General features: G+C 35.9%; 3 protein-coding genes and 1 non-coding gene across 6 annotated transcripts; 3 read left to right on the top strand and 1 right to left on the bottom strand.

The window, feature by feature from the left end:
* Positions 1-1,080: 1,080 nt before the first annotated feature.
* Positions 1,081-3,453, top strand: LOC147863726 (neuronal acetylcholine receptor subunit alpha-5). Its single transcript, XM_087320396.1, has 2 exons — positions 1,081-1,311; positions 3,127-3,453. The coding sequence occupies exons 1-2, from the start codon at positions 1,144-1,146 to the stop codon at positions 3,172-3,174; spliced, it is 216 nt and encodes a 71-aa protein (XP_087176522.1). The 5' UTR covers positions 1,081-1,143; the 3' UTR covers positions 3,175-3,453.
* Positions 3,454-5,805: 2,352 nt separating this feature from the next.
* Positions 5,806-23,864, top strand: RUXF (small nuclear ribonucleoprotein F). Of its 2 annotated transcripts, XR_015529812.1 has the most exons (7): positions 5,806-5,892; positions 6,538-6,588; positions 6,748-6,835; positions 7,592-7,629; positions 7,776-7,840; positions 8,786-8,981; positions 23,846-23,864. XR_015529812.1 is itself a non-coding variant. In XM_087319858.1 (6 exons), exons 2-6 carry the CDS (start codon positions 6,583-6,585, stop codon positions 8,850-8,852), a joined length of 264 nt encoding a protein of 87 aa, XP_087175984.1. In that variant the 5' UTR covers positions 5,806-5,892; positions 6,538-6,582; the 3' UTR covers positions 8,853-9,245. The 2 variants fall into 2 exon arrangements, 1 of the variants encoding a protein (XP_087175984.1); XM_087319858.1 differs by lacking the exon at positions 23,846-23,864 and having other exon boundaries at positions 8,786-9,245.
* LOC147863725 (pentatricopeptide repeat-containing protein At3g63370, chloroplastic-like) lies at positions 9,874-13,055 on the top strand. 2 transcript variants are annotated; one of them, XM_087320562.1, is made up of 3 exons: positions 9,874-10,106; positions 10,556-10,665; positions 10,791-13,055. In XM_087320562.1, exons 2-3 carry the CDS (start codon positions 10,559-10,561, stop codon positions 12,985-12,987), a joined length of 2,304 nt encoding a protein of 767 aa, XP_087176688.1. In that variant the 5' UTR covers positions 9,874-10,106; positions 10,556-10,558; the 3' UTR covers positions 12,988-13,055. The 2 variants fall into 2 exon arrangements, with proteins under 2 accessions (XP_087176688.1, XP_087176687.1); XM_087320561.1 differs by lacking the exon at positions 9,874-10,106 and having other exon boundaries at positions 10,262-10,665.
* On the bottom strand, positions 19,676-19,828 carry LOC147863724 (5.8S ribosomal RNA). Its single transcript, XR_015529881.1, has one exon. It is a non-coding gene; the product is annotated as a 5.8S ribosomal RNA (ribosomal RNA).

Genomic DNA, 23,864 nt, shown 5'->3' with positions numbered 1-23,864 from the left:
ATTTGAGCAGATGTATAATCAATTCATCCCCTTTTTTTTCATACTTACTAATGCAAATGGAAGAATGATGTGGTCAAATCCATCCTTGTTTTGAGGTGCATTTGTTATCCCTACGAAAAATTGCTTTGTTGGATGAAAATTGCGCTTGGCTTTGTATTTTCTTCTATGAGCCATCATTTTACTTCGTTCCCTTGAATGTTTGGACCACCATTGCTCTAACTACTTCTAATATTTTCAGAGGCATACGGTGTATTGTTAGAGGATTTATTCTCCAGCTGGGCACTTGAGGGCACAAGAAAACCATCATTGGATATACCCAAAATAGTTTGTTGTTGCTTTTGGAACATTTGCTGTGACAGGTTTATTTGATCTTGGCATTTGGGCGTGTTTTGAGAGCCGTGAAAAGTTAAGCGATTTAAGTGTAATAAATGAAGGGAATATCATTTTATTAAGGATTCAAGAAGAAAAGAACATGGAGATAGAGAGTGGGATGTTTTGGGAGTTTGCAAGCTTTCCATTTTGATCCTTATTGTAGGCATTGTCTCGTCATGCAATTCATACCATCAAAGTTAAAAAATTTGGAGAACGGAAGTTTGATCATCACTTAACATGGGGCTCAATTCAGTCCCATTTATCACATCTCAATGGCAAAGGGGGTGTCTAAAAACTTTGGATGTTGTCCTAAGGCATGAACGATGAACCCATGATGATGATGATGTCCATAGGTATTTAGGTTTTTTTAATGATTACAAATTGGGGACAATCCAAAAGAAAGACGAAAGAAGGAGAATCATGAGAATAATCGAGGACATTATCGGAAATAATGTAAACTGCAAGGTTATTTGGAGAGGTGAAGCAAACATGCAGCGGGTTCCACAGTATTTAGGTTTTCGGGGTCCATTAAGGTTTGAGAAGAAGACGAAGAAGAAGAAATGGTAGGGGCATACGTTGAATTAATGGAAAGCTGAACAGGGTATATGTACCGTATTATGATGTCCCGAGAAAATAAATAAAAGGACGGGGGTATTTTGGGAAATAAAGAAATCTGCCAAGCCCCTCTTTATTTAGGTTTTCAGGTTTCACTGTCTGTATGTTCCATCAGAAGAAAGAAGAAGAAAAGAAAAACTCAGAGATTTGAGAGCCATGGCGGGAGGGATGGGCGTCGCGAAGAACAAGTATATCGAGGACTGGGCTACGCATCGAGAGACTCTGGAGCAGCATTTCCGCTTCAGTCGTCGAAACCTTGCTCTCATCTTCACCTTTGGCTTCCTTGTTCCCTTCGCTGTCTACAAAGGATGCGTTGCAGAAGCTGTGAGTTATTCTTCTTCTCCCCCGTTGCACCTTATTTCTTAGTAAAGCTGGTGAAGAATCAATTCCTTTATTTAATACACACATTTTTATGGCTTCTACCATCACAAGATTTGGTCAACTTTATTCTTAAAAAATGAAACATTTAACTATGATAGAAGTGTATGTCCTGTGGTTGATATGAATTTCAAGCGTATATGAGAAACATAACTCAAAAAGTAACAAACATTTTCCTTCATCCACAAAATTTGCCTTATTCCTCATAAGGTTCAAATTGGTGACTGAATTAAAGCTACTATAAGTATAGAGCCAGACATTGTTGATAGGAGATACAAATCTTCCAAAAAACATCTTGAACATACCAGGACACATAGATGCCGAGATGTAAGGATCTCTTAACTGTGATAAAACACATTGACAGAGATGCAAATAGAGTAAAGCAGACGTTTTTTTTATGAAAAACATCTCAAAAAAAAAGGAAAATTTTAAGGTGGAATGTAATATCTTCTTGAGATCTACCATTTTAGCAAGAGTTTGATGATTCAAAAAACACGTATGCTCTCAGAAGGAACAGTTAGAGCAAGTGGAACCTTCTCCTAGGCCACCTTGCAGCTTGATGTCCCGCTGATATCATTATGCTCATTTGTTGGACTACGGGTTACTGTTTGCTAAGGCAGCTTGTGACTTGCATTTCGCGTAGTTTCCTTGGTAGAGTTTGATGTTCTGTTGGTACCTGTTGGACCAAGGGTTGCTTTTTGCAAGCACAGCTTGCTTAGTATCATCATGTTCAACCATGCTACTAACTAAGAAGAGATATGATACCCCCTTAGTATTCTTTACAATGAGTTGTTAGAAGGTTGAATACTAGGAATGTTGATTGATCTTTAGAGAGATGGAATCTTAGGTGAGATTATAATTGGGAACTTGCCTGCATAGGTTAAATTGTGTGGTAGTACTTGACTGGGAAATGTCAACGATATTTCCAAATGAATGGTCTTTTATTGCAGATTGAACTAATTATGAGCAAAATATTAAAGAGATTAAGGAAGAATGGATTTAAGGGTGCTCAAACACACTGGCCAACCTGAGTGTAGGACATGAGGCAAACATAAAATACCATCTGTGTCCTATACCAAAGAATATTACCTTATGTTATCTTTGGTGGTTGAATACGGTTTCCAACAACTTCTCAAGATTCTGTAATGAGGATATAACTAGTCTCCTATACATAGTTTAACATCTAAGGCTCCCAGGCCACCACATGTTCCTACGTGTAATATGTCATTATAGTCTTTTCCAGGTTACAGATGAGCTGGTTTCTCAACTATCTCACACTTAATCTGTTAAAATTAGTTTTAGAATGGCCCTTAAGGTTATCTGTAGGACATCTTTGTCGGCTGGTATGGTTTTTATACACTTCTGGAACTTTATTCAGGCTTGGTTCATGCTAAGCTGAGGGGAAGTTGGAACGATTGGAAAGGCGAATTCTAGACTATCTACGATGATTGTATACATGAATTTTGATTGATCTATGAATAGGTGGGTTTATATCAATGCATATGAAGGACTTGTTAAAATGACTTCTTTGAAATCATAAATAAGGGGCCTCCATGTATTTGTTAACTTATGTTCTGGGATTCATTAGCAATAAATAGACCCTTCATACAATGAGGCGTGGATGGTGTCTATATATGGCCAATAAGTGATTCCAATCAATTGGGAAATTTTCTTGTAATTTTAATTCATACATACATACAAACATATATATAATAATAATAATAAAGGGAGAGAGATTAATTATTCGATTTTCTCTTTCAGCACACACATGACAAAGACTATGGAAATGCTCCTTCAAAGTTTTTGTAGATCTGTTTTAAAGAATTTGTATAAAATAAAAGACAGTGGTCGATGAATTACCAGTCAAATCGGACTTCTGATTATCCCTCTACAAATGAAAGAGCACATATAAAGTAGTTGTATGTGCAAATGCTCTTTTGGAGTTTGCATATTTCTGATTTGTAGTTCAAACATACATTACTGAAGTGTATGTACCCAGAGAGCAGTCCATTTTTTTGGTCATGGTGTATCTCAAATTGTAATAAATTGTTTTGAATGGTCTTTATTCTAGACTTTTATTTCTGTTCTCATGGAACTCTTGTCTTGTGCTTGGTCTACATCAACATCCTGTCTAAACAAGTGACATTGAACATCTCTCGAATTGCATTTGTTACCTGAGCCATGGTTTCTTTGTTTGTATTTTATCCTGGGCAAACTGATTTTCTTGGAACTTATATAAAGACATGTTATTCTGTCATAGCACACTATGAAGCAGAAAGTATAATGGCTTACTCTTTGTAACTCATTCATGGCCACATGCCCCATCATATATCCTGTTTTGTAACTGATTCTCTCATGTGATGAGGATTTAGTGATTAGGTTGCGCTAATGATGGAGGGTTTGCCCATGATCTTAACTTTATAATCTTAAGCCTTGGCTCAAATTTCCCTCTAATAAATTTTATCATACCTTCATTCAATTAAATATCAATGACAAATGGTTGTCATGTGCATCAATCAATATTAGGCTCGGAAATTTCCTATTATTAATGCAGAAGCATTATATATCTAGAGGTAGTACTGCGAATAAATTGTGCATAAAGTAACATTACCAATGAGAATGTGGGAACAGTGTTGTAAAGCCATTTTAGTGCTGAAAGTTGTTTGTGTGGATGATGTGTTATAATAATATTTTGGGTGTAAAGTTGATCATTTGCATGTTCCGTGTTTTTTCGAATTTGTTTGTTATTGGGAAGATTGCTGCCAACCAATTCTCTCTATATCTATGCATATATGAGGTCGTTCATGTTTTGTATGTGCACTTCTGAGATCAAAGTAATGTATGTATCCGTAAAGTCACAAGCATTGCTTTTTTCTCTCTGTAAATGTTATAAAGCAATTTAAAAGAGCAAATGGTTAGTATGCATGATATCTGAAGCCAAATTTGTGACCTGAAAACCATTGCTTGAGATTTGAAACCCACAAACATTATGGTTGTAAACCATTACATCTACCAAATTGAGTTCTAGAAAATAATATTTGCGATGCTTTCAAATTGTAAGTAATCCATTATTTGTTTTCTTATGCCATTTTGAAAGCTAGTTTTAATTTTGTGGGTGGTTAGGCAATGTGATTGTGGAGGCACTTATTCCTTTGTGTTGGTGGAAAGGATTGGTATATGGCAGAAATTAATGGGGAACCTCCTATAAGACATCACCACAAAATGTCTTCTTTAATATCTACATCATATCATATATTTTGGTAATCTCCCTAAATCAAACTATGAGTCAAGCAATGGTTTACGAAATTGATTTGACAATAATGTCAATTGAATCAATGATAACATAGTGCGGAGGAAACCTTCTAATTTATTTGTCAAGGTTTAATGTAAATAACAATTCCAATAACTTTTTTCGCTAAATAAACAATGAACTAAAGTTTCTATTATGATGCTTTAATGCCCAAGGAAAATGAGGAAAGGCACCCAAAAATTCACACAATACCTTTGCAAAGTCATTAGTGGTTGATCAATAGTGAAATGACTATGTGCCACATCCTTGTGGATATCATCCAAACTCTTAGGATGATCCTTGGGTCATATTAAGGTTAATTCCGACAATGTAGCATATGATGATGCCCAAGGATCAACATCAACTTATGAGGACAAAAGCACCATTTTACCTTGAACTTTGTAATTGGTATGGTGCCTTGTATTAGGTATTGGGTAATATCAAAGTATGCTTAGGATCCTACGTATATGGAACTCATTAATTGAACATTCAGCTACATTTCTTGTGCTTCAAACCTTAAATTCACATAACACATATAAGCTAGACTGTTATGCTCTTTCTTATGCTTCAAACTCTGCTCATAAATGTGAATATAGACAAGTATAGTTAAGGTAAAAACAATGACAATTCCCGATTATTTCATATAGTCAGCAAATGAATTGGATCAATCCTCAAGAGAGTTAGTGATGAAATATCACGCATAATTGCTCAAGAGGAACTAAGAAACAACATTAAGGGGAATTTGGGAAATGACAGAGAACATAGAGATATGTTGGGCCTTTGAGTTAGTTGTTCGATCATGTTTGATAGTAGACATGGGGTGAAAGCCTATATGAAGAAGTTGAAAGGCATGTGGGGATCATTTCCTCAAGTTTCTTTACAAGACGCCTCTACTCTCTACATAGGATAGGTAAGGCAGAGGAGACTAATAAGTTGTAACAAGTGTATTTTTCATACAATTATATAATTGTGTGCTTTTACAAAAGAGACAGAGAATGAGTGAGAGGATACATCATACGATGAGATTGAAGCGGCTACTTATATAATATTCCAATACATTTTGATTGTTAGGGTAATAGACACTCACTCACTTAACTCACTGTCACTCTCTCTCCCCCCCACCTTCCCGCTCTCTCTCTCTCTCTCTCTCTCTCTCTCTCTTCTCACATAAAATCGAGTATAAATTCACACTGCACGTTTTCCAGCCAAACGTTTGAAGTTGTTCGAAGGCTTCTCAGGTACTCTCCTCTCGCTTTCTCCGAAACAATTCTCCTTATTTTTTCTTTGTACGTTAGTCTTGGTCTGCAAATCTGTCTATATGTTTTGTGTGTTTCTGTGCCATGCGTACTGATTATATACGTGCCTATTTCTGTGCAATGAGTGCTGATTGTTTATGTGACTATTTCCGTGCAATGAATGCAGATTTATTTCAAAATCCTACTTTTTCTGCGTAAATGTGTTTAGATTCATAGATGAAGAGAGACAAGACAAAGGAAGAGATAGATAATTTTCATTCTTAAACAATTTTGAACACACAGAGAGGTAGGGGGAGGGGGAGGGGGAGGGGGAGAGAATATGTTTTGAAAAGCATGTGATCTAACTCCAAAACGAAAACTTTCCCTTTCGAAAGTATGAGAAGACTGTTCTCTTTCGAAAGTATGAGTAGGAGTTCCACAGCCAACACCTATTTGAGAAACTCGCATTACTCACATGATGCAACAACACAAGGAACTGATTGCTGAGATGGAATGACAACTAAGTCCGTGAATAGTAATTCACTTATGATCTAATTCGTGCTAAACCTCATATAGTTCTTAAATTTGATCTTTTCAAAGTCCTCAGACTCGCCTTATTGTGTTAACACATTGTTTGCATTTGAACAGGTATCTAGTTAGCTAACAAAGCTATAGTAAAGATCAACCTTCACTATGGCTGTAAGTTAAACTTTGTTGTTTGATTTATTCCATTTTGTTATGTCATATTTTGGTTTATTCCATTTTTGTCTTTTCTTAATCTTGATGTATTCCAAGTTTGTTCCTTCTATATTGTTGCCAGTTATTTAAAATGATTTTATAATTTTCTTTCTTTTATAGGCCATACCTGTAAATCCCAAGCCTTTTCTCAACAATTTGACCGGAAAACGAGTCATTGTTAAACTGAAATGGGGCATGGAATACAAAGGTTTTGTTTATTTTATCCTGTTTTGTGAAAGTGGATATTTTCGATTTTCTTTATAAGCAAGAAAAAATTCCCGCACTTCTTGAGAAGGTTGTCTCTTTATGGCTATGCAATTAGTTGTTTTTGAAAACTTAGAAGCAGACTCTGTACATTTAAAAAATTTACTAGTTTGGCTTTCTGACTATCTAAGGTGAAACTAAAACTAAAACAAATCCTCATTTTTTTCTCTGAAACTGATAAAACTTACCCCATTATTTCCCCCTGCAGCAGACTAACCTACCTACTCATTTTAGATGATTATGATTGCAATAATATTATGTCTGATCTGTTATCGCATGATAAATATGACATCCTGTGCCTTAAATTAGAGACATTCGAGGACTTAGGGATGTTTTTGTGAAATTTTGGACAATTTAAAATGCACAATCATTTTTGAAACTCTTGGATTTTGTTTTTCTACCATATTTAGGGCAGAATTTTGTTTTCTACCATATTTATGCCATTAGATTCATTGAGTTTTTATAGCTTTGTGACTTTTGTAAGCCTCAAGAAGAGTAATTGAAGTTGTGAAACATCATGGTAAAAGGATCCATACTACCGGAAATTCCCATCTAATTGTTTGAGCTCTTTAGAGAATCATCTTGCGAGCAATAGACTGGTGATAAAATGGAATCTATATTGTGATCATTTTTTATCTTAATGCATACAAAAGCTCAGATGTGGATTTGTACTTATTAACATGTGATGTCCTACTTGCAGGTTACCTTGTATCCATTGATTCGTACATGAATTTGCAAGTAAGTTTTTCTTGGCTGAGATCGAGTTAAACATTGTTGTACATGACCTTGTTATACTGTTTACTATCACTGGATACATTACCTTGTATCCAGTGATTCCGACATGAATTGTTTTAAGGAACTTACTGTGTTTACTATCACTACAGCTAGCTAGCACAGAAGAATACATTGATGGGCAGCTTACTGGGAATCTTGGAGAAATATTGATCAGGTAAGACGTCAATCTATTATCATTGGTAATGTTTTTGGTAAAAATATTGGTGATTTATTTTGATTAGGCAACACTTTAACATCACTAACTTATAAATCCTGGAGAACCATTCTTGCTAAGTGGCAACTATAGTATTTGAAAGGAATTATGCTTTTCTGTTACAAAGGAAAATTTAAGTTGCCCTCAGCAGACAGTGAAAGTCTATTTGAAACATATAATGCTTATAAATCCTAGAGAAGTATTCTTGCTAAGTAGTAGCTATAGTATTTGAAAGGAATTATGCTTCTGGTACAAGGGAAAATTTAAGTTGCCCTTCAACAGACAGTGAGTTTTAAAAATGATGTACTTTTTTTACCAGTTCAGAAATAAAAACATTTCTATGAAATTACTACTCTATTAAAACATTAAGCTTGCTTATTTAACCAAACACTGTGTGTTTGGTTGGTTAATTAATAGCTCATCCGTTGTACAAATGTAATGTTATAAGTTTAGTTAATAGTTTAATAGAAAGTGTATATTTGATTGATTTGATTAACCACTTTCAATATTACCATCTCCGGTCTAAAGAATAGAGGATAATAAAGCTCCACTAGAAATTATCCAGAGTCATTATAAAACCATATCAACGATAATAATTTCATTGGTGAAGTTTGCTTACTTGATCAGCTACAAATGTATATGGTTTCTCTATTAGTTCTGGAACTAAGTAGATTAATAATAAACACCATAGCTATTCCATGTACTTCTTGATTGGCAACATGCTTTATGCTTACTATCATTATTATCTAGATTTCTTACAAGGATTATCACAAAAAGTACTCTTTAAAGGGTGTTTTTGCAGCCCTTCAATTTATAGAGTTGCTAATAACTCTTTAATATCAATAATTTTGTATGTATTTAATGTTGACCATATGCAATACTTCAAAAATGCTTTTACTTGTGCAGGTGTAATAATGTCCTCTATCTGCGAGGTGTACCTGAAGATGGGGATATGGATGAAGGCGAAGAATAATGTAGATGAATGCTTGTATCTGAATTTGGTCACATTCTGGTATTCGTTTCAGATTCTGGACAAGAAATCAAGCTGTAAAGAGCTTCTTAGTTGCTGTTCAAAGGGTTTTTTCTGGGGAACAGTTTGTTAGTTGCTGTTGAAATGCTGTTTTGGTGGATAACTTTCCTACATCACTTGCAAAGAGGGGTTTTCACATCAATCTTTCTTTTTAACTGCAAAGGGCATTAAGGAATGAAGTTGACTCCTTTTACCTCCCTTGAAGAAGAAACGTTTCCCTGTGAAATTTTTGTTTTTAGACTAATGTTTGTGTTGAAGAAGAAACATTCACCTAAACTGATTGCTATGAAATTGTAGGTGCTCTTATACACTAAATCCTTCATTATAGTAGCTTTGCTATATTTAGTTTGTATATGCTCTGGGCAGAAGATTGGACCTGTCATTATAGTGTGAATTATCATGTAGCAATTAGCTAATATAAAAGAACTGTGTCATAATTAATGTGTGAATTGTAAAGGACAGAGAAGAGTTATATCTCATGACTACTTAACACCGAAATGTATGAAAATTCCTTCAGCAATTTTTAAGTGACACAACATGCTACTCATTAATTGTTTATTTCATGTCTCTGCTCAAGATATGGTAGTGCATACTCTTGACATTATGACCCCTCTTTTGTAAACAGAATTTGAATTATATAGCAATATGGGTATCCCAAAGACCAATTATCTCAAATACCCACATGTCACACCAAAGTGTTGTATGCAACATCAATGATCCAAGATTCATGATGACTTAAGTGTCCAAAATGAGAATGAAACCTGTTTGATTGAATATGTAATTTGGCTCCAACTAAGGCCAAATGCTCACATAGAAAAGTCCCACCTTTGTGTGTGCAGCATGGCTTTCCATGAACGTTCATAAGGTCTTTCATTATGTCCCAAAGCCTCTCCATGGTCGACCCCCATAACTATATTTATCTTATGGTAAATTCATGCCTTTTAGTTATGATATATGCGTGAACCTTCGACATCTGTTTTCATATCCGGGGAAATAAGCAAAATCTTGGGGGTAGTTTTTCCTGTTTCTCAGAAACCATCGCTACTTGCGCTCTGTTGCAAATCATGGCTCCATATCTGAAGAACACAGCGATACCTCAATGGCCTTGCATCTTTCAAGGATTACTCTGTTGGATGACATGGTGTTGGAATCCATATAACATCAGCTTGAAATTCCCGTCTATTATTATTTTCACAAGTACAAGGCCTGCAGAATTTACGAGGAAATGCACCTGTCTGTATTTATGCATACATACATGTATCTATGTATGTGTGTACCTAAATGTATATGGATGTATTTGACTCATCATAGCCTTTGTACTTATGAATATGTACTTATGTATGTACTTATGTATGTACTTATGTATATGTGTTTGTATAGGATCTGATTCATCTTAGACTATGGATGTATGTGGGTCTGCAATTTGTCTTATCATAGGCTAGGTTAAACCTGATGAACGAGAAAATGCTCTTTTTTTTTACCATTGAATGTACAAAATCTGTATATGTATTTGTGTATGTACTTATGGATATGTGTTTGTATAGGGTCTGATTCATCATAGACTATGGACGTATGTGCATCTGCAATTTTTCTTATTATAAGCTAGGTTAAACCTGATGAATCAGAAAATGCTCTTTTTTTACCAGTGAATGTACAAAATCTGTATATCCAAGGGCAAAGAATTTTATGGGATTTCTCAAGCTTTTTTTCAAGCTCAATTATGGGGAAAGAGGATGTACATGCATGCCAAAACCATGTTAAAGAGATACTCTCCATGGTAGCTATGGTAATTGTTTCATTGTCATAGGATGGGTTATATATGACAAAGCTGAAAATGCTTTCACCACACCCAAATTTTAAGACTTTTTTGACCTTGCTCAGGGCTTGCATCAAGATCAAAGACCTGGAAAAAGGATGTGAAATACATGCTGAGATAGCCAGAATGATGTTTCTAGAAACAAATATTTTTATTGGGAGCAGCTTGGTTGATATGTATTTGAAATGTGGTTCTGTTTCAAAAGCGCAGGAAGTGTTTGACAGCCTCCCAGTTAAAAACATTGTCACATGGACTGCACTAATGTCAGGATATGTTGAACATGGAGCTTTTGAAGAGGCACTTGATTGTATGACGAAAATGAGACACAATGGTTTATATCTAGATGTTGTGACATTCTCTTGTGGCCTGAAAGCTTGTAGTGGTATGGGATCTAGTAGAGACGGTTCTGACATGCATGTTGAAATAGTAAAGAAAGGGTTTGAAATGAACCTCTTCATTGGAAGCACATTGGTTGATATGTATGCTAAATTCGGTTGCTTCATGGAAGCACAAGGAGTGTTTGTGAGGCTTCGAAGCCGAAATGTAGTGTCATGGAATGCTATCATTGGGGCATATATACAACATGAATTTTGTGAGGAAGGATTTTCTTGCTTTAAACAAATGTGCCATGAAGGTGTATGTCCCATTGGATCCACATTCATATACAGCTTGAAGGCTTGTGGAGGCATGGGAGATATAAAGAAGGTTAGTGAAGTACATGCATTGATAGTTGGAACTTGTTTGCTTCAAGAGAATGATTTTATAGGGAGCACATTAGTTGATATGTATGCTACATGTGGGATGCTCAGAGAAGCACAAGATGTATTTGATAAGTTGCCAGTCCAAAACCTAGTGTCATGGACTGCATTGTTGGCTGGATATGTTGGGCAATCCCTTGGCCAAGAGGCAATACACTATTTTGAGCGTATGCAAGATGAGGGTTTGATAGCTTCGGATGCTGTTTTGCTAGCTTGCATATTGGGTGCTTGTATCATCGTAGGCTATTTACCTTACGGACAACGAATTCATGCTGAAATTATGCAAAAGGGGCTGGAAACAAACGTTGTGGTTGCAAACTCCTTGGTTGATATGTATGCTAAATGTGGATTGGTATTAGATGCCAAGAAAATATTTGATAAGGTTCAAGAAAAAACAGTGGTCTCATGGACGTCATTGATCAATGGATATATGAAGCTCGGTTTTTATGAGGAGTCACTCGAAAGCTTTCATCAAATGCAAGCAGGAGGGTACTGTATGGATAGTAGTGCATTTATTTGTAGCCTAAAAGCTTGTAGTATTCTAATAGATATACACAAGGGACAACGTGTACATAATGATATAACTAGGCTTGGTTTCCTGGAAATAGACAATTGTGGTATTATGGGCAGTAGTTTGGTTAATATGTATGTAAAGTGTGGACACATTGGTGAAGCACAACATGTTTTTGACAACATTCTTATTCAAGATGTGGTTTCATGGACGACATTGATCGGAGGGTATGCTGAAAATGGGCACTATAGCAAGGAAGTATTGAATCATTTGAATCACATGCAACAAGTTAGCATGGATATAAATTCCATTACCCTTGCCTATGGCTTGAAATCTTGTGCTACAGTTGGAGCAACAACAAAAGGATACGTCATTCATGCCGATGTAGTCCGGAAAGGGTCAGATGAAGACCTTCGTGTAAGTGGAATCTTGGTTGATATGTATGCCAAATGTGGACTACTTTTAGAGGCAGAAAATGTGTTTCATAACCTTCCATGTAAGAATGCAATCTCTTGGACGTCACTGATTTCAGGATATGCTCATTTTGGATGGGCTGAAAGCGTGTTTGTACTTTATGACCGAATGTTAACGCAATGCAATATAGGGTCACTAGACAAGGTTATGGTGATGAGTGTTCTTAAAGCATGCTCAAATGCTGGGTTTCTGGATGAGGCTCAAATATTTCTAGACTCAATAACTAAAAATAAATGTCAGCAAAAAATGCTTTTGACATATGAACATTATGTTTGTATTGCTGATTTGTTTGGACGGTCAGGTAATCCAGTAATTGCATTAGAGGTCCTTTATAGGATGCCTTTTCAACCTACCATTGTGATATGGCAGTCTATCATGGCAGTATGTTGGAAATGGGGTAATGTCATGCTTGCAGAAGAGATGTTTGAAAATATTTTGCAATTGAAAGAGGATAATGTGACTGCTTACATATGCATGTCCAACATGTATGCATATCATTTTTATGTAGAAGAGGATTGATAATGAAGAAAAAAACCATTTAATGTAACTGGGTTTTTGCTGCATTTAAATACTATTTGAAGTTTTGATTTTTTGACAAGTGTTTGGGGGCGGAATTGTGACTACTTGTTAATCTCCCACTATTATTTTATTTAGTTTTTTGATAAATGGTACACAATCTGCTGGCAACGTTTCCCAAGTGATTAAATTTGGTGAACTGCTTCCTTAAGAAAGACTTTCTCCTGAAAGACCTCAACATTGGCAAATGACTTCTATATAAAAATGCCCATGTAAAGTTTTGATCATTTATTGGTTTGTTCATTTCCATCTCATCTCTAGGGTAATGACGTTAATAGTAATCAATTTCTTTTTCTCTCTTGGCAGGCATGCATTACTTTGTTTCAACCTGTTGTTCATCGATGTTTGTTTATTCTTATCTAGGTTATGGTACGTTGCAACCTCTAGGTTTTGGATATATCTAATCTAAGGGAGTCCTTGCCATAAATACATACAGGGCAGTAAAACGCTAATTGAGCAACCAAATTTGAATAATTTCAGCATTCCAGAAGTTCTATACAAATGAATGAAGTTAGATAACTCTGTAACAAAGAACTTCGTACCTGGTTAGCCCCCAAATATTGGGGCCTCTTGCAGTGTTTCTTTAATTGGTGAGTAATAGAAGGTAATGCAACAAGATAGAGCCCGAACCTGGCATGTATTTCAGTATTTCTTTAATGGGGGTAACTAATAAAATAAGATAGAGCCCAAACCTAGAAAACAAGCCTGCAAATTTACACCCATTTCAGGAACCAAAACCCATATTTAGAGCTTCCAAAGTGTTCCTTGGCGAGCAGAGTAGCAAAGGGAGTAAATCATCGCCCATTACTACAAATTTTTTGTTCCTATAATGTGTCTTTCTCTGTAAAAGCTGAATTGCTAGACTTTCTGATGCTGTTAAATGTCACTTTATCTACGTGTTTATAAATTTAAGTGAATTTATGTCAGGCATGTGACTTTATAACGTCAATTGAACCTACATGCATCAGAATCCAATGCGAATTGGACTGACTGACTATATGCCGATTTGGCTACCATGGTTCACAAACCATAGCCTTTGCATACCCCTTGACCATTTGACATTGGCTATGCAATGCCATCTTACCTGATCTCAAGACTTCTGAGAAGCAAGGACAAAAACAAAAAGAATATAACCGATTTCTTCATGCTCATCACACACTCAAAACTTTTGGTTTATGACAAAACCAACATGCAAGGGGGTACACAATGATAATAATTATTAAAAGGGTTGCCCCTAATGTGATAACATTCACTTATTTGTTAATTTTTGAAGAGTTAACAAATTTAATTGGTAGGGTTGATTGAGCAGTGTCTTCCTATATAGTTTTCTTCTTTTTCAGCTCACCACAACAGTTCCAAATATTGTTAAAACTAGGGTTTTGTTCACTGACGTAACAATTCAACTTCCAAGTTCCATCTTTCAAAACGGTCTTGTCAAATTTTCCTTAAAACAAATTGCGACAATAAATCTCTTCGAAGCAAATCATATGGATCTATATTGAGTGTTGTGGACCGAGGCATAATATGATGAATGTCCATATAGGAGTGCTATTTGAAGAACCATTTTGGCTATCATATGTTGTGTGTGAGCCACTACCTATTTCGCAATAGTTTCGAAATATATAGGAGTGTTATCGAAGAACTAATATGTCTATCATATGGTCTGTGAGTTTGTACCTTTTTCTCAGTAGTTTCTGAAATTATGTTCTTCCTTTTTCCACAATTATTACTATGGTATATTTTGTTACTCCCTTCATTGGCCCTTCCTCGATCATGATGTTCTTCTTTTTCCACGTTGAATTTTGCTCACTTGTACCTCACTAGACTAATCAAACATATGGAACCCACATGTTCTCACAATAAACGCAACATATGAATTGAATGAGTTAGGTAAAAAGAAATAATCCCATACTCACAAGAATACTAAATTTTATTTTATTTTTTGCAAGAAAGATACACCTTAATATTTTACTCGAGAAATGTACATATAGAAAACAAAAGGAGACATTTCATCTCACCTCTATTGTAATACAAAAGCTAATACCAACATCTGATCAAACAGATGGTATCATATAAGAAACGAGAGGAGCACAAGCTACAAGCTATTCAATAAAAAAGAAGGTATGGCATAATTCCAACTCATACCAGAAGTTGTATCTGAAAATAAGTGAAGCCCACGCCATTGTTTCTTAAAGTCCACTTGACGTTGCCTTAGAGCATCAGCTGAACCCTGTAGATCATCATATTGCCCACGTATGGTATGGACAAATAACAACCAGAATTCAATAAGCATGGTTCTCAGATGTATGTGAGCATTATTAAAAACAACCAAAATACTACATATTTTTAACTTTAGAATTCTTAGGTTATGTTTTACAAAGGTTTGATTTATACATACAAGAACTACGCCTTTTAGGCACAACCATGGTCAACCAAAAACAAATAGTATAGAATGTGAACCACATTGTATCCTTTCCTGCCTCTAACACGGACCACTGATTGATCCAACAAACTATAATTCATACACACCGAGGGAATCCTACTCCTCATGCTTCCCATTCACGCCTATATATCCTACCACAATCCAAAAACACTGTGGCGTAAGTACGATATACTATTAGAACCATGGAAATATAGGTTGGAAACTTGGATGTCAACTAACCCAATCTTGTAAGAGAGATATTTAGGAAATATATTAAAGATTGTCATATTTCTAATTGATTTGACAACTTGGACGATTGAACTTAGAAATATATAACAAAAGGCATGAGTTGTTTGATGTCAAGATGCCTAAGCAACCTACTCACTCTCATAAGAAAACATTAAAATTTGCAACTGCCAATCTGGTTTCTATATTTATATTTGATTAAAGCATACACTTTGCAAATGACAAATACATTTTTCTTATCGAAACGTACAAAAAATGTCACGGATTGACCCATATTTATTCTTTATTAGACGTACAAAAAAAAAGCGGTTTTGATATGAACGTAAATGATGTAGCTCCTTTTTCATCCGTAGTTAAAGGAAGAAAAAGAGAGATGTACATAGAGTAGAAAAGTTTACTTCATAATTAAGAAAGTAAATATGGCAATTGGTAAGTAGTATTACAATTTGGTATACTTGGAAGGCTCAATGTTTGAAGGTATTTCAAAATGTGACTGAAAGACCTGCCCAAATAATTTTGGGAATTTGGATAGAGATTGTGCATAATCTCAAAGGGTTTTTGGATAGTATAAAAGGTAATACGCATCAAGCAAAGCTTAAGCATTTGGAGTTTCATGCCATTTGGGACATAGGTATATTTTATAGACGGTGTTTTGATAAGGTGGAGTGGTTCTACTCAACACCAAAAGATACAAAGGTTGATGGTTGTTTAACAAAAGATACACCTTGGTATTATTAAATCATAAGCAATACAAAGGTTGATGGTTGTTTCGGTGAGAAGAACACCAAAGTATTTATTTAAGCTGATGGTTAGAATTTAGAAAAACATTGGGGATTGGTGGTATATCTTGTATGTTTAGCCTTATGGCGTTTTCTAATACTAATGTAGTATCTTTTTTGGGTCAAAAAAATGTAGTTAAATGAAGGAAGGGAAAAGAAGATGTACATATTTTAATGATGCTTCATCAACTCCCAGGTCCCAATGTACTCGTCAAGAAACAAAATTGTCATAATTGTGGTGAGTAACCAATACAATCCATCCATAAAAAATGAAGGTGAAATGGAGATAATATTACATATTGCTCAACAAAATATTTGTGGATGGCACTAGGAATTGGCAACGGTTCGCCTCACGCCTAAACCGAGTTGTTAAATTGTTTCGCAGTTTGAGGGTCAATTTGGCTTGATTCAAACTGGAACATTCTCAACCGGTTTGAGCTCAGTTTGGCAAGGCTCAAGCCAAACCGAACCATTTAGAACCAAATCAGTTCCTAAACTAGTTTAAGACTAACCGGTTTAGGAACCAATTCAACCCTAAATGATATAGTTTAGCTTGAGCATTGCCAAACCATTGCCGATTCCTAGAGGGCACTATTCATACCATGAAGACTTGTGTTGACACAAACATTTGTATTCAAATAGTTCCCTTCTTGACCCGAGTGTGAGATTTATGTTAGACAATGGGAGTTCTCTCCTTAGTTAAACAAGAAAGTCTCACACCATCCTCGTGCATTGACACAAGATAATGGCAATGCATCCCAATCCTCTCCTACTCGTGATCATGGTGACCTCGTTGCTAGGAAACCTTAAATGAAAAGTAGCGGTAAACATAATATTGGTTTTCCATATTTTAAGGCCATCATAGTTTCACCATTCATTGACATGTAAATACAAACTTTTATTACCGGTTCTCTTCTCCAAAAAGATAGCCTACAGATAAAATTAACATTTGAACTTTTTGCTGATGTCATCTCTACAAAAGTAAGGTTGTCTACATAATTTAATTCAAATATTTTTTGCTCTTTCATGTGTCAACAAAGTGGGAAAACATATTTTACAACAATGCCTCAACTTTAACTGTATGCAAATGTCTTTTGTGTTGCCCTTATTTAATCCAATTACAATGATAAATTGTGAACATATAGGAGAACAGTTACATGTGTCATTTTCATTGGTTTGCTCTTTATAGAATGCAATTATTCAAAGAAAACACATTCATTTTTGTGGAAGTGGTGTTTGTACTTAGGCAATGGTTTGTATGTTTGACATTTTTATAACTTTACACTATTACGTGTCAATGATTGAATGGGAACACATGAAAAAACTTTTGAGATTATGTATATGTTATTTGTTCTCATGTAAACATATTGCATTTGTCATCCCAATTCATTTACATTGATTCACATATGTATATACAATAGTGATTACATGTGACGATAGGGTCCTAGGATTATATTTTCTAGCTTTTAATACGTAAAAAGAATATCTTTAAGTTATGTTACTCATAGACATCACTAACACTTCAATGTATTTTATAATATAGTTCATTTCATAAGGCGTTGCTCATATTAAAAGTAAGAGCTTTAGATTGTAAATGCCTTTATCTTGAAGGACGCGTCGCCACACGGAGTAATCGATGCATTTCAGCCGACCTCTAGTGCCAAATACTCGCAACGTGTGGGAGAAGGGCTCCAACAGACAACCATGTCCGCCACTCCATCACACCAAATGGTGGGGGAGTGGCGTGGGAGTGAGGATGCTCAGGCAGACGTTGTCGTGAAGATTTTCGGCAATGGTGTGAAAATCACATAAAACGTACAAAATCAAGTGTCAATCATATAAAACAATAATAGTGAATATACTAATTCTAAGTAAGTTTAATATCTTAGTATAAAAGACGAAGATCTTGAAGAGGTCCACTTTACTACATAAGAAACAGACATCTAAGTGTCAACTTATGTGGGTAAGAAGTTGTGAAAGAAAAAGAGAAAATTATGAGATAGCCCACATAGACAGGACGAATAAGGCTCTCACCATATATAAGGTAGAGCAAAAGTTATTATCTTTGTGTCTATGTGTGGAGCATAGAGAGTTCAAGGTAACTTAAAATAAGAGTGGAGGTGGCCTAGCCACTCGTAAAGGTTTTCGCCAACCAAAATGGAACTAGACGGTAACCAGTGATCGTCATGTGTTGGTGATCCAGCGGAATTGGCATCCAACGGAGCCGGCGAGGCGGTGGCGGAATCTGTATCCGACGGAGCCGGTGATCCGACGAGGCGACATGACTATCAGTGTGTGCACATGCATTATATTCATATGGTGTACGTTTAAATAATCACTATACACCAACTTTTTTGTAGTATTGCATTTGATATGCATCAAGTACGGAAACTTTAAGTGTATTTGGTAGGAAGACTTGTGTGTGCTAAAAATGGACCATGTTATGAAAATATGCATGGAAAGGAAAATCAACCCAACTTAACATAAAAATGTCTACTAACTTTTGTTGCTATAGATGTTGGTGGGGTGATCCGGCGAGGCGGCAACCGGCGCCGGCGACTAGATAAATAAATATATATACATATATACATACATACATACATATATATATATATATATATATATATATACATATACAAGGAAGGCAAGTAATGATTCAAAACTTGCACCTCCAAGTTAGGAGTCAATTGGCTTACCACTAAGCCAAGATATTTAGTTAAAATTACATTTCTATCATTGTACTTTTACATATAAATTCTCATACATGAGAGCTAAAATGAGTGACATGGTTATCATGCACCACATGTAATACATGAGCGCCAAATGGCAAACATGCATTTTATGCATGTCTTGAACCCTCAAATGCATGATGGCATCTATAAAAGAGGGAATAGAACAGATCAATGGGGGATTTTCTTGGATAAAAGAAAGCTTTGTACTTTAAATCAAAATTAATATTAAGAAGAAAATTCATTATCCTTTTGATGATATACCTTGTTCTTGAAATCTAAAGTCAAGAGTTCTTAATCTCTCTCTCAATCTAAAATCAAGCATTCTATCTTATCTCAATCTCTCTCTCTCTTTCAATCTATCTTAATTCCTTTCCCGCTAAAGCTTGTGCAAACATCGAGTCCTTCCAGTCCAAAACCCCGACGGTTCCGCCTCGCGATCCGTGCCTAGTGACGGATCTTCACGACAACGTGCCCTTGGACAAGCCTCTGACGCAAGTTGCGTTTAAAGACTCAATGATTCGCGGAATTCTGCAACTCACTTTATGTATCGCATTTCGTTGCGTTCTTCATCATTGCAAGAGCCAAGATATCCGTTGTTGATAGTCGTTTGTTATTATATATCCTCCCAGAGGGAGGGCATCTCAGTCAATGCGTTTATGGGTTGCCTCCCGCTCCCTCCTTACCCCACGAGGGGGGTTAGGAGGGGCAAGAGACGGTTTGCCCCTCCTAACCATACAATTTAAATTGTAAATGTCCTTATCTTGATTTATAATCATTATACGTATTACTATATTTTCTCTATCTAAACCATACAGTTTATGTTAATTAATCTATAGAAAAAATTTCTCTATAAAAAACCCAAAGGTGCTCCTTATTCTTAAAACAAAAGTTAATATATCACTTCTAAGATCTAGCCATGTGCTCTAAGAGACGGGGACAATTGCATGCAATGCCCTTGGTTAATTAATTCTTTCGAAGAAAAGCTAATAGTAAAAGCAACTTTGTTGGTCGGGCAGAGACTCTCTGCGCGTCATCCACCATCGCCATAGTGTAGATCAGACTCTCTGCGCGTCATCCACCATCACCATACTATTTATACAGACTCTCTGCGCGTCATCCACCATCGCCATACTGTCTACAGCTGAGAATAAGAACTTGGAAGGCCCCCAAATGGTGGAAATGTTGATGATGACAATGTATTTGTTCTAAAGAGAAAAAGGAAGAAGAGCATGGCTGAGGAAATGGCAAAGGCCCAGGCAGCTACGACAGTGGGAGGATCCCGTGAATCACTTCCCGATTTTCAACCTGTTGCGGGGCTGATGGTTGAGCTTCAGCTATCAGAGCAAGAACAAGTACAAATGAGAGAAGAGATCTACCGTTTGCAACAAAATTCTTTAATTATACAAGTTTTAGGTCTTCGGCCAAATCGTCAAGAGTTGAGGCACTTGCTACAGGCTCGATTACAGGCTGAAATTGGACGTATTGAAGATGTGCAATTTTTAGGAAGAGGCTATTATCATGTCGAGTTTCAAGACGAGGCATCTGTCCAGGTATTACTTGCAATGAAATTTGTTGATATAAGAGGAGCATGGGTTAAATTTCAGGAATGGAAACATGGTTTTGATCCTATGAGAGAGACCCAACATGATTTTTTAGTTATAACTGCGAGTTTTCCGGGATTGCCTAAGGAATGTCATCATCTGTTGCATCAGTTAGGGGCTTTAATTGGAGTTGTATTAGATGCTTATATACATAATAAAGATGGGAAAATATTTGGAATACCAACAGTTAAGTTATTATGTACTAGAGGAAAACCGTTGCCGGAATATGTGAAATTACCATGTTTGGAAATTGGGGGATGTGGAAAGAGACAAAAAATTTTATATGCCGGGTTACCAAATCAATGTTTTGTATGTAGAAGAATGGGACATTTAGCTAAGGAATGTTCCTTGTCAAGAAAGGAGCCAAGACATGTTGTAAATGATGTGCCACAAACAAGTGTTGGCGGCACTTGGGTTCAAGTTGCCAAAAGACACATGATAAAAAAAACAAGTCAAGATAAAATCAAATGGAAACCTAAGGATAATATATACAATTTGTTAACCAACGTAGAAGACGGACAAACACAAATGATTGAAGATGTAGGAAATATGGATGTACCTAGTAATAGGCGTCCTGGCAAGGAGATTGTGGATGGAATACAATCAAGGTCAGATGATCCTAAACTTGACATTCAAGTATATAATAAAGAACATCATGAAGGATGTAGTCATGAAATGGTTTTATATGATGAGAATGCTATTGTTCCGATCAGTGCATCAGAAACAATGGATGGACAAGAGATTGTAGGAGAATTACAAAATAAAAATCAGATAGTTGACATTGGGTTCTTGCCTTCTTTTGAAGGGAGGTGGACAAGATCCATGTCCAAGAATTTGTCAAAGGATCATAATCCTTTCATGAGGGATGATAATGATTGGAGAACTTTCACGAAATCATTAGTTGAACATTTTCAAGGAAGTGATAGTAGGATTTCCTCTCAAAGAGTACATAAGCAGACTAATGCATTTAGTAAAGATCACATCTCTTTTAGAAGAATGATTAAGTCTCAAGACATGTCTCAAGAAGATAGGAATCGATGTTTGAAAGAAAGAAGATTATTATCTAAATTTGTGTAAATATGAAGATTATTTCTTGGAATGTTCAAGGTCTTGGGGGATCTTTATGTAAACAATATAAAAGGAGATTTCGGCAAGAGCTACATAAATGTATAATTGGGCAAGTGGACATAGTGATGTTACAAGAACATCACCTAAATGAAAGGCGTACTAAAGTCTATGGTTCATTATTGCCTGGAAAATGGGAAATGGTGTGGGTTCCAGCATATGGATCAACACAACTTAAAGGTGGATTATGTATGGCTATTCGGGATATATGGCAAGTAAAGATGTTGGAGGTAGGAAATTTGTTCTTGGGAAGAGCACAATATGTTATCATGGAATTTCATAATAAAAAGGTGGGCGTTTTGAATTTATATGCTCCTAATTCTTCTAGAGAACGATTAAAGATGTGGATTGAATTGGATAGATCATTGCCAACTGTAGATCATTGGTGTATAGCAGGAGACTTTAATATGATTGAGGACCCTGAGGATAGGAGTGGTGAGGGTGGAGTAACAGTGCATGGTCTAGAATTATCTGCATGGGAAAGATTTACTATAAGTAGAAGGTTGGTGGATGTTTGGCATTTACCATCATTTGGAAAACTACATAATTCGTTACGGTTTTCTAGATCTGATAGAAGAGTAAACGGGGCAAACCTGTCAAGAATTGATAGGATTTATGTTGATGATTTATTTGCGGAGATAGGAGGGAGTGTTGGCATTTATCCAGGTACGACTTTCTCCGATCATGCCCCAGTTGTATTACAACTTAAGGTTGGGAAAAAACATAAGCAGCAAGGGAGAATAAGAATTCCACCAGAATTGTTTACAAAGTCTATAATTACTGAACAAGTTATGTATATATGGAGACAAACTTTATTGCAAATTGGAAATGTGGAAGACAATGTGACCTTGGCAATATCTCATATTAGTAGTTTTTTAATCTCTTGGGTACAGGGGAAAAAGGAAACATATACACAGAAAATTAATAGTATGCATCGTGCCTTGGCATCGTTGCAACATTTTCAAGAAAGGGATCCATTGTGTGAATGGACAGCAAATGCTTTACATAATGCGAAATGGGAATTAAGAAAGATTGAGGACAACATTTTAAACTTTCAATATCAAGCTTCCGCTTCAAAATGGACACAAGTAGGTGACAAAGTAAACAAGATGTTTTTTTCCCAAGTTGCACCGAAATGGTCGACAATAGGAATTAAACAATTAAGGAGGGAAGATGGCTCCTTAACAGTAGATGAGTCAGAAATTGTACAAATTGCTACTACGTATTATGCTAAATTGTTGACTGCTGATGTGGCTACAGAATCTGTCCACATAAGTAGGAAACGGGTGTGGGATCAAATTAAGCCAAAAGTTACAAATGAAATGAAGGTTGCATTAGTTAAGCCCTTTGACATTATGGAAATACATAATGCACTTAGAGCTTTAAGTCTTATGTCTTGTCCAGGGGAGGATGGAATTACTCCACATTTTTTCCTCAATTATTGGGAATATATTGGGGAAGATTTAACAAAAGCTTATCAAAGAATTTTTGACACTGGGTATATGCCTCGTAGTATGGCAGTTGGTTTGATTTATTTAATACCTAAGGGTGAAGGTATATCAAATGATATTAGAAAATGGAGACCAATAACTTTGTTAAATACAATATATAAAGTCTTTGCAAAAACATTGGCTTTGAGAGTGCAACCTTTTTTGCATGATTTGATTCATATCACCCAAACAGGTTTTATTCAGGAAAGAAGTATACTGGATAATTTGTTCTTTTTTTGGGAAGCCATTGCCTTGGCTAGGAAGAAAAAAGAGAATTTAGTGATTTTGTTACTTGACTTTGAAAAAGCATATGATCGTGTTGATTGGGAATTTCTTCAGGGTACTCTTGTAAGATTGGGTTTTCCGGAGAAATGGGTGATAGGAGTGTCTTCTTTGTATAATTCAGCATGCAGTTCTGTTTTGGC

The sequence above is a fragment of the Azolla caroliniana genome, unplaced genomic scaffold (genome assembly GCF_043228905.1).
Source record: "Azolla caroliniana isolate FFs.n. ecotype wild unplaced genomic scaffold, voAzoCaro1.0.p SCAF_5, whole genome shotgun sequence".
NCBI classification, from domain to species: Eukaryota; Viridiplantae; Streptophyta; class Polypodiopsida; order Salviniales; family Salviniaceae; genus Azolla; species Azolla caroliniana.
The sequence above is the reverse complement of the archived record's forward strand: the minus strand, read 5'-3'. Positions and strand labels throughout refer to the sequence as shown.

Coding starts and splice junctions, on each gene's coding strand:
- LOC147863726 (XM_087320396.1), top strand. CDS start 1,144: ATGGCGGGAGGGATGGGCGTCGCGAAGAACAAGTATATCGAGGACTGG. Junction 1,312..3,126: donor AAGGATGCGTTGCAGAAGCT/GTGAGTTATTCT, acceptor TTTCTCTTTCAG/CACACACATGACAAAGACTA.
- RUXF (XM_087319858.1), top strand. Junction 6,836..7,591: donor ATGGGGCATGGAATACAAAG/GTTTTGTTTATT, acceptor TCCTACTTGCAG/GTTACCTTGTATCCATTGAT. Junction 7,630..7,775: donor ATTCGTACATGAATTTGCAA/GTAAGTTTTTCT, acceptor CTATCACTACAG/CTAGCTAGCACAGAAGAATA.
- LOC147863725 (XM_087320562.1), top strand. CDS start 10,559: ATGTACAAAATCTGTATATCCAAGGGCAAAGAATTTTATGGGATTTCT. Junction 10,666..10,790: donor TACATGCATGCCAAAACCAT/GTTAAAGAGATA, acceptor GACCTTGCTCAG/GGCTTGCATCAAGATCAAAG.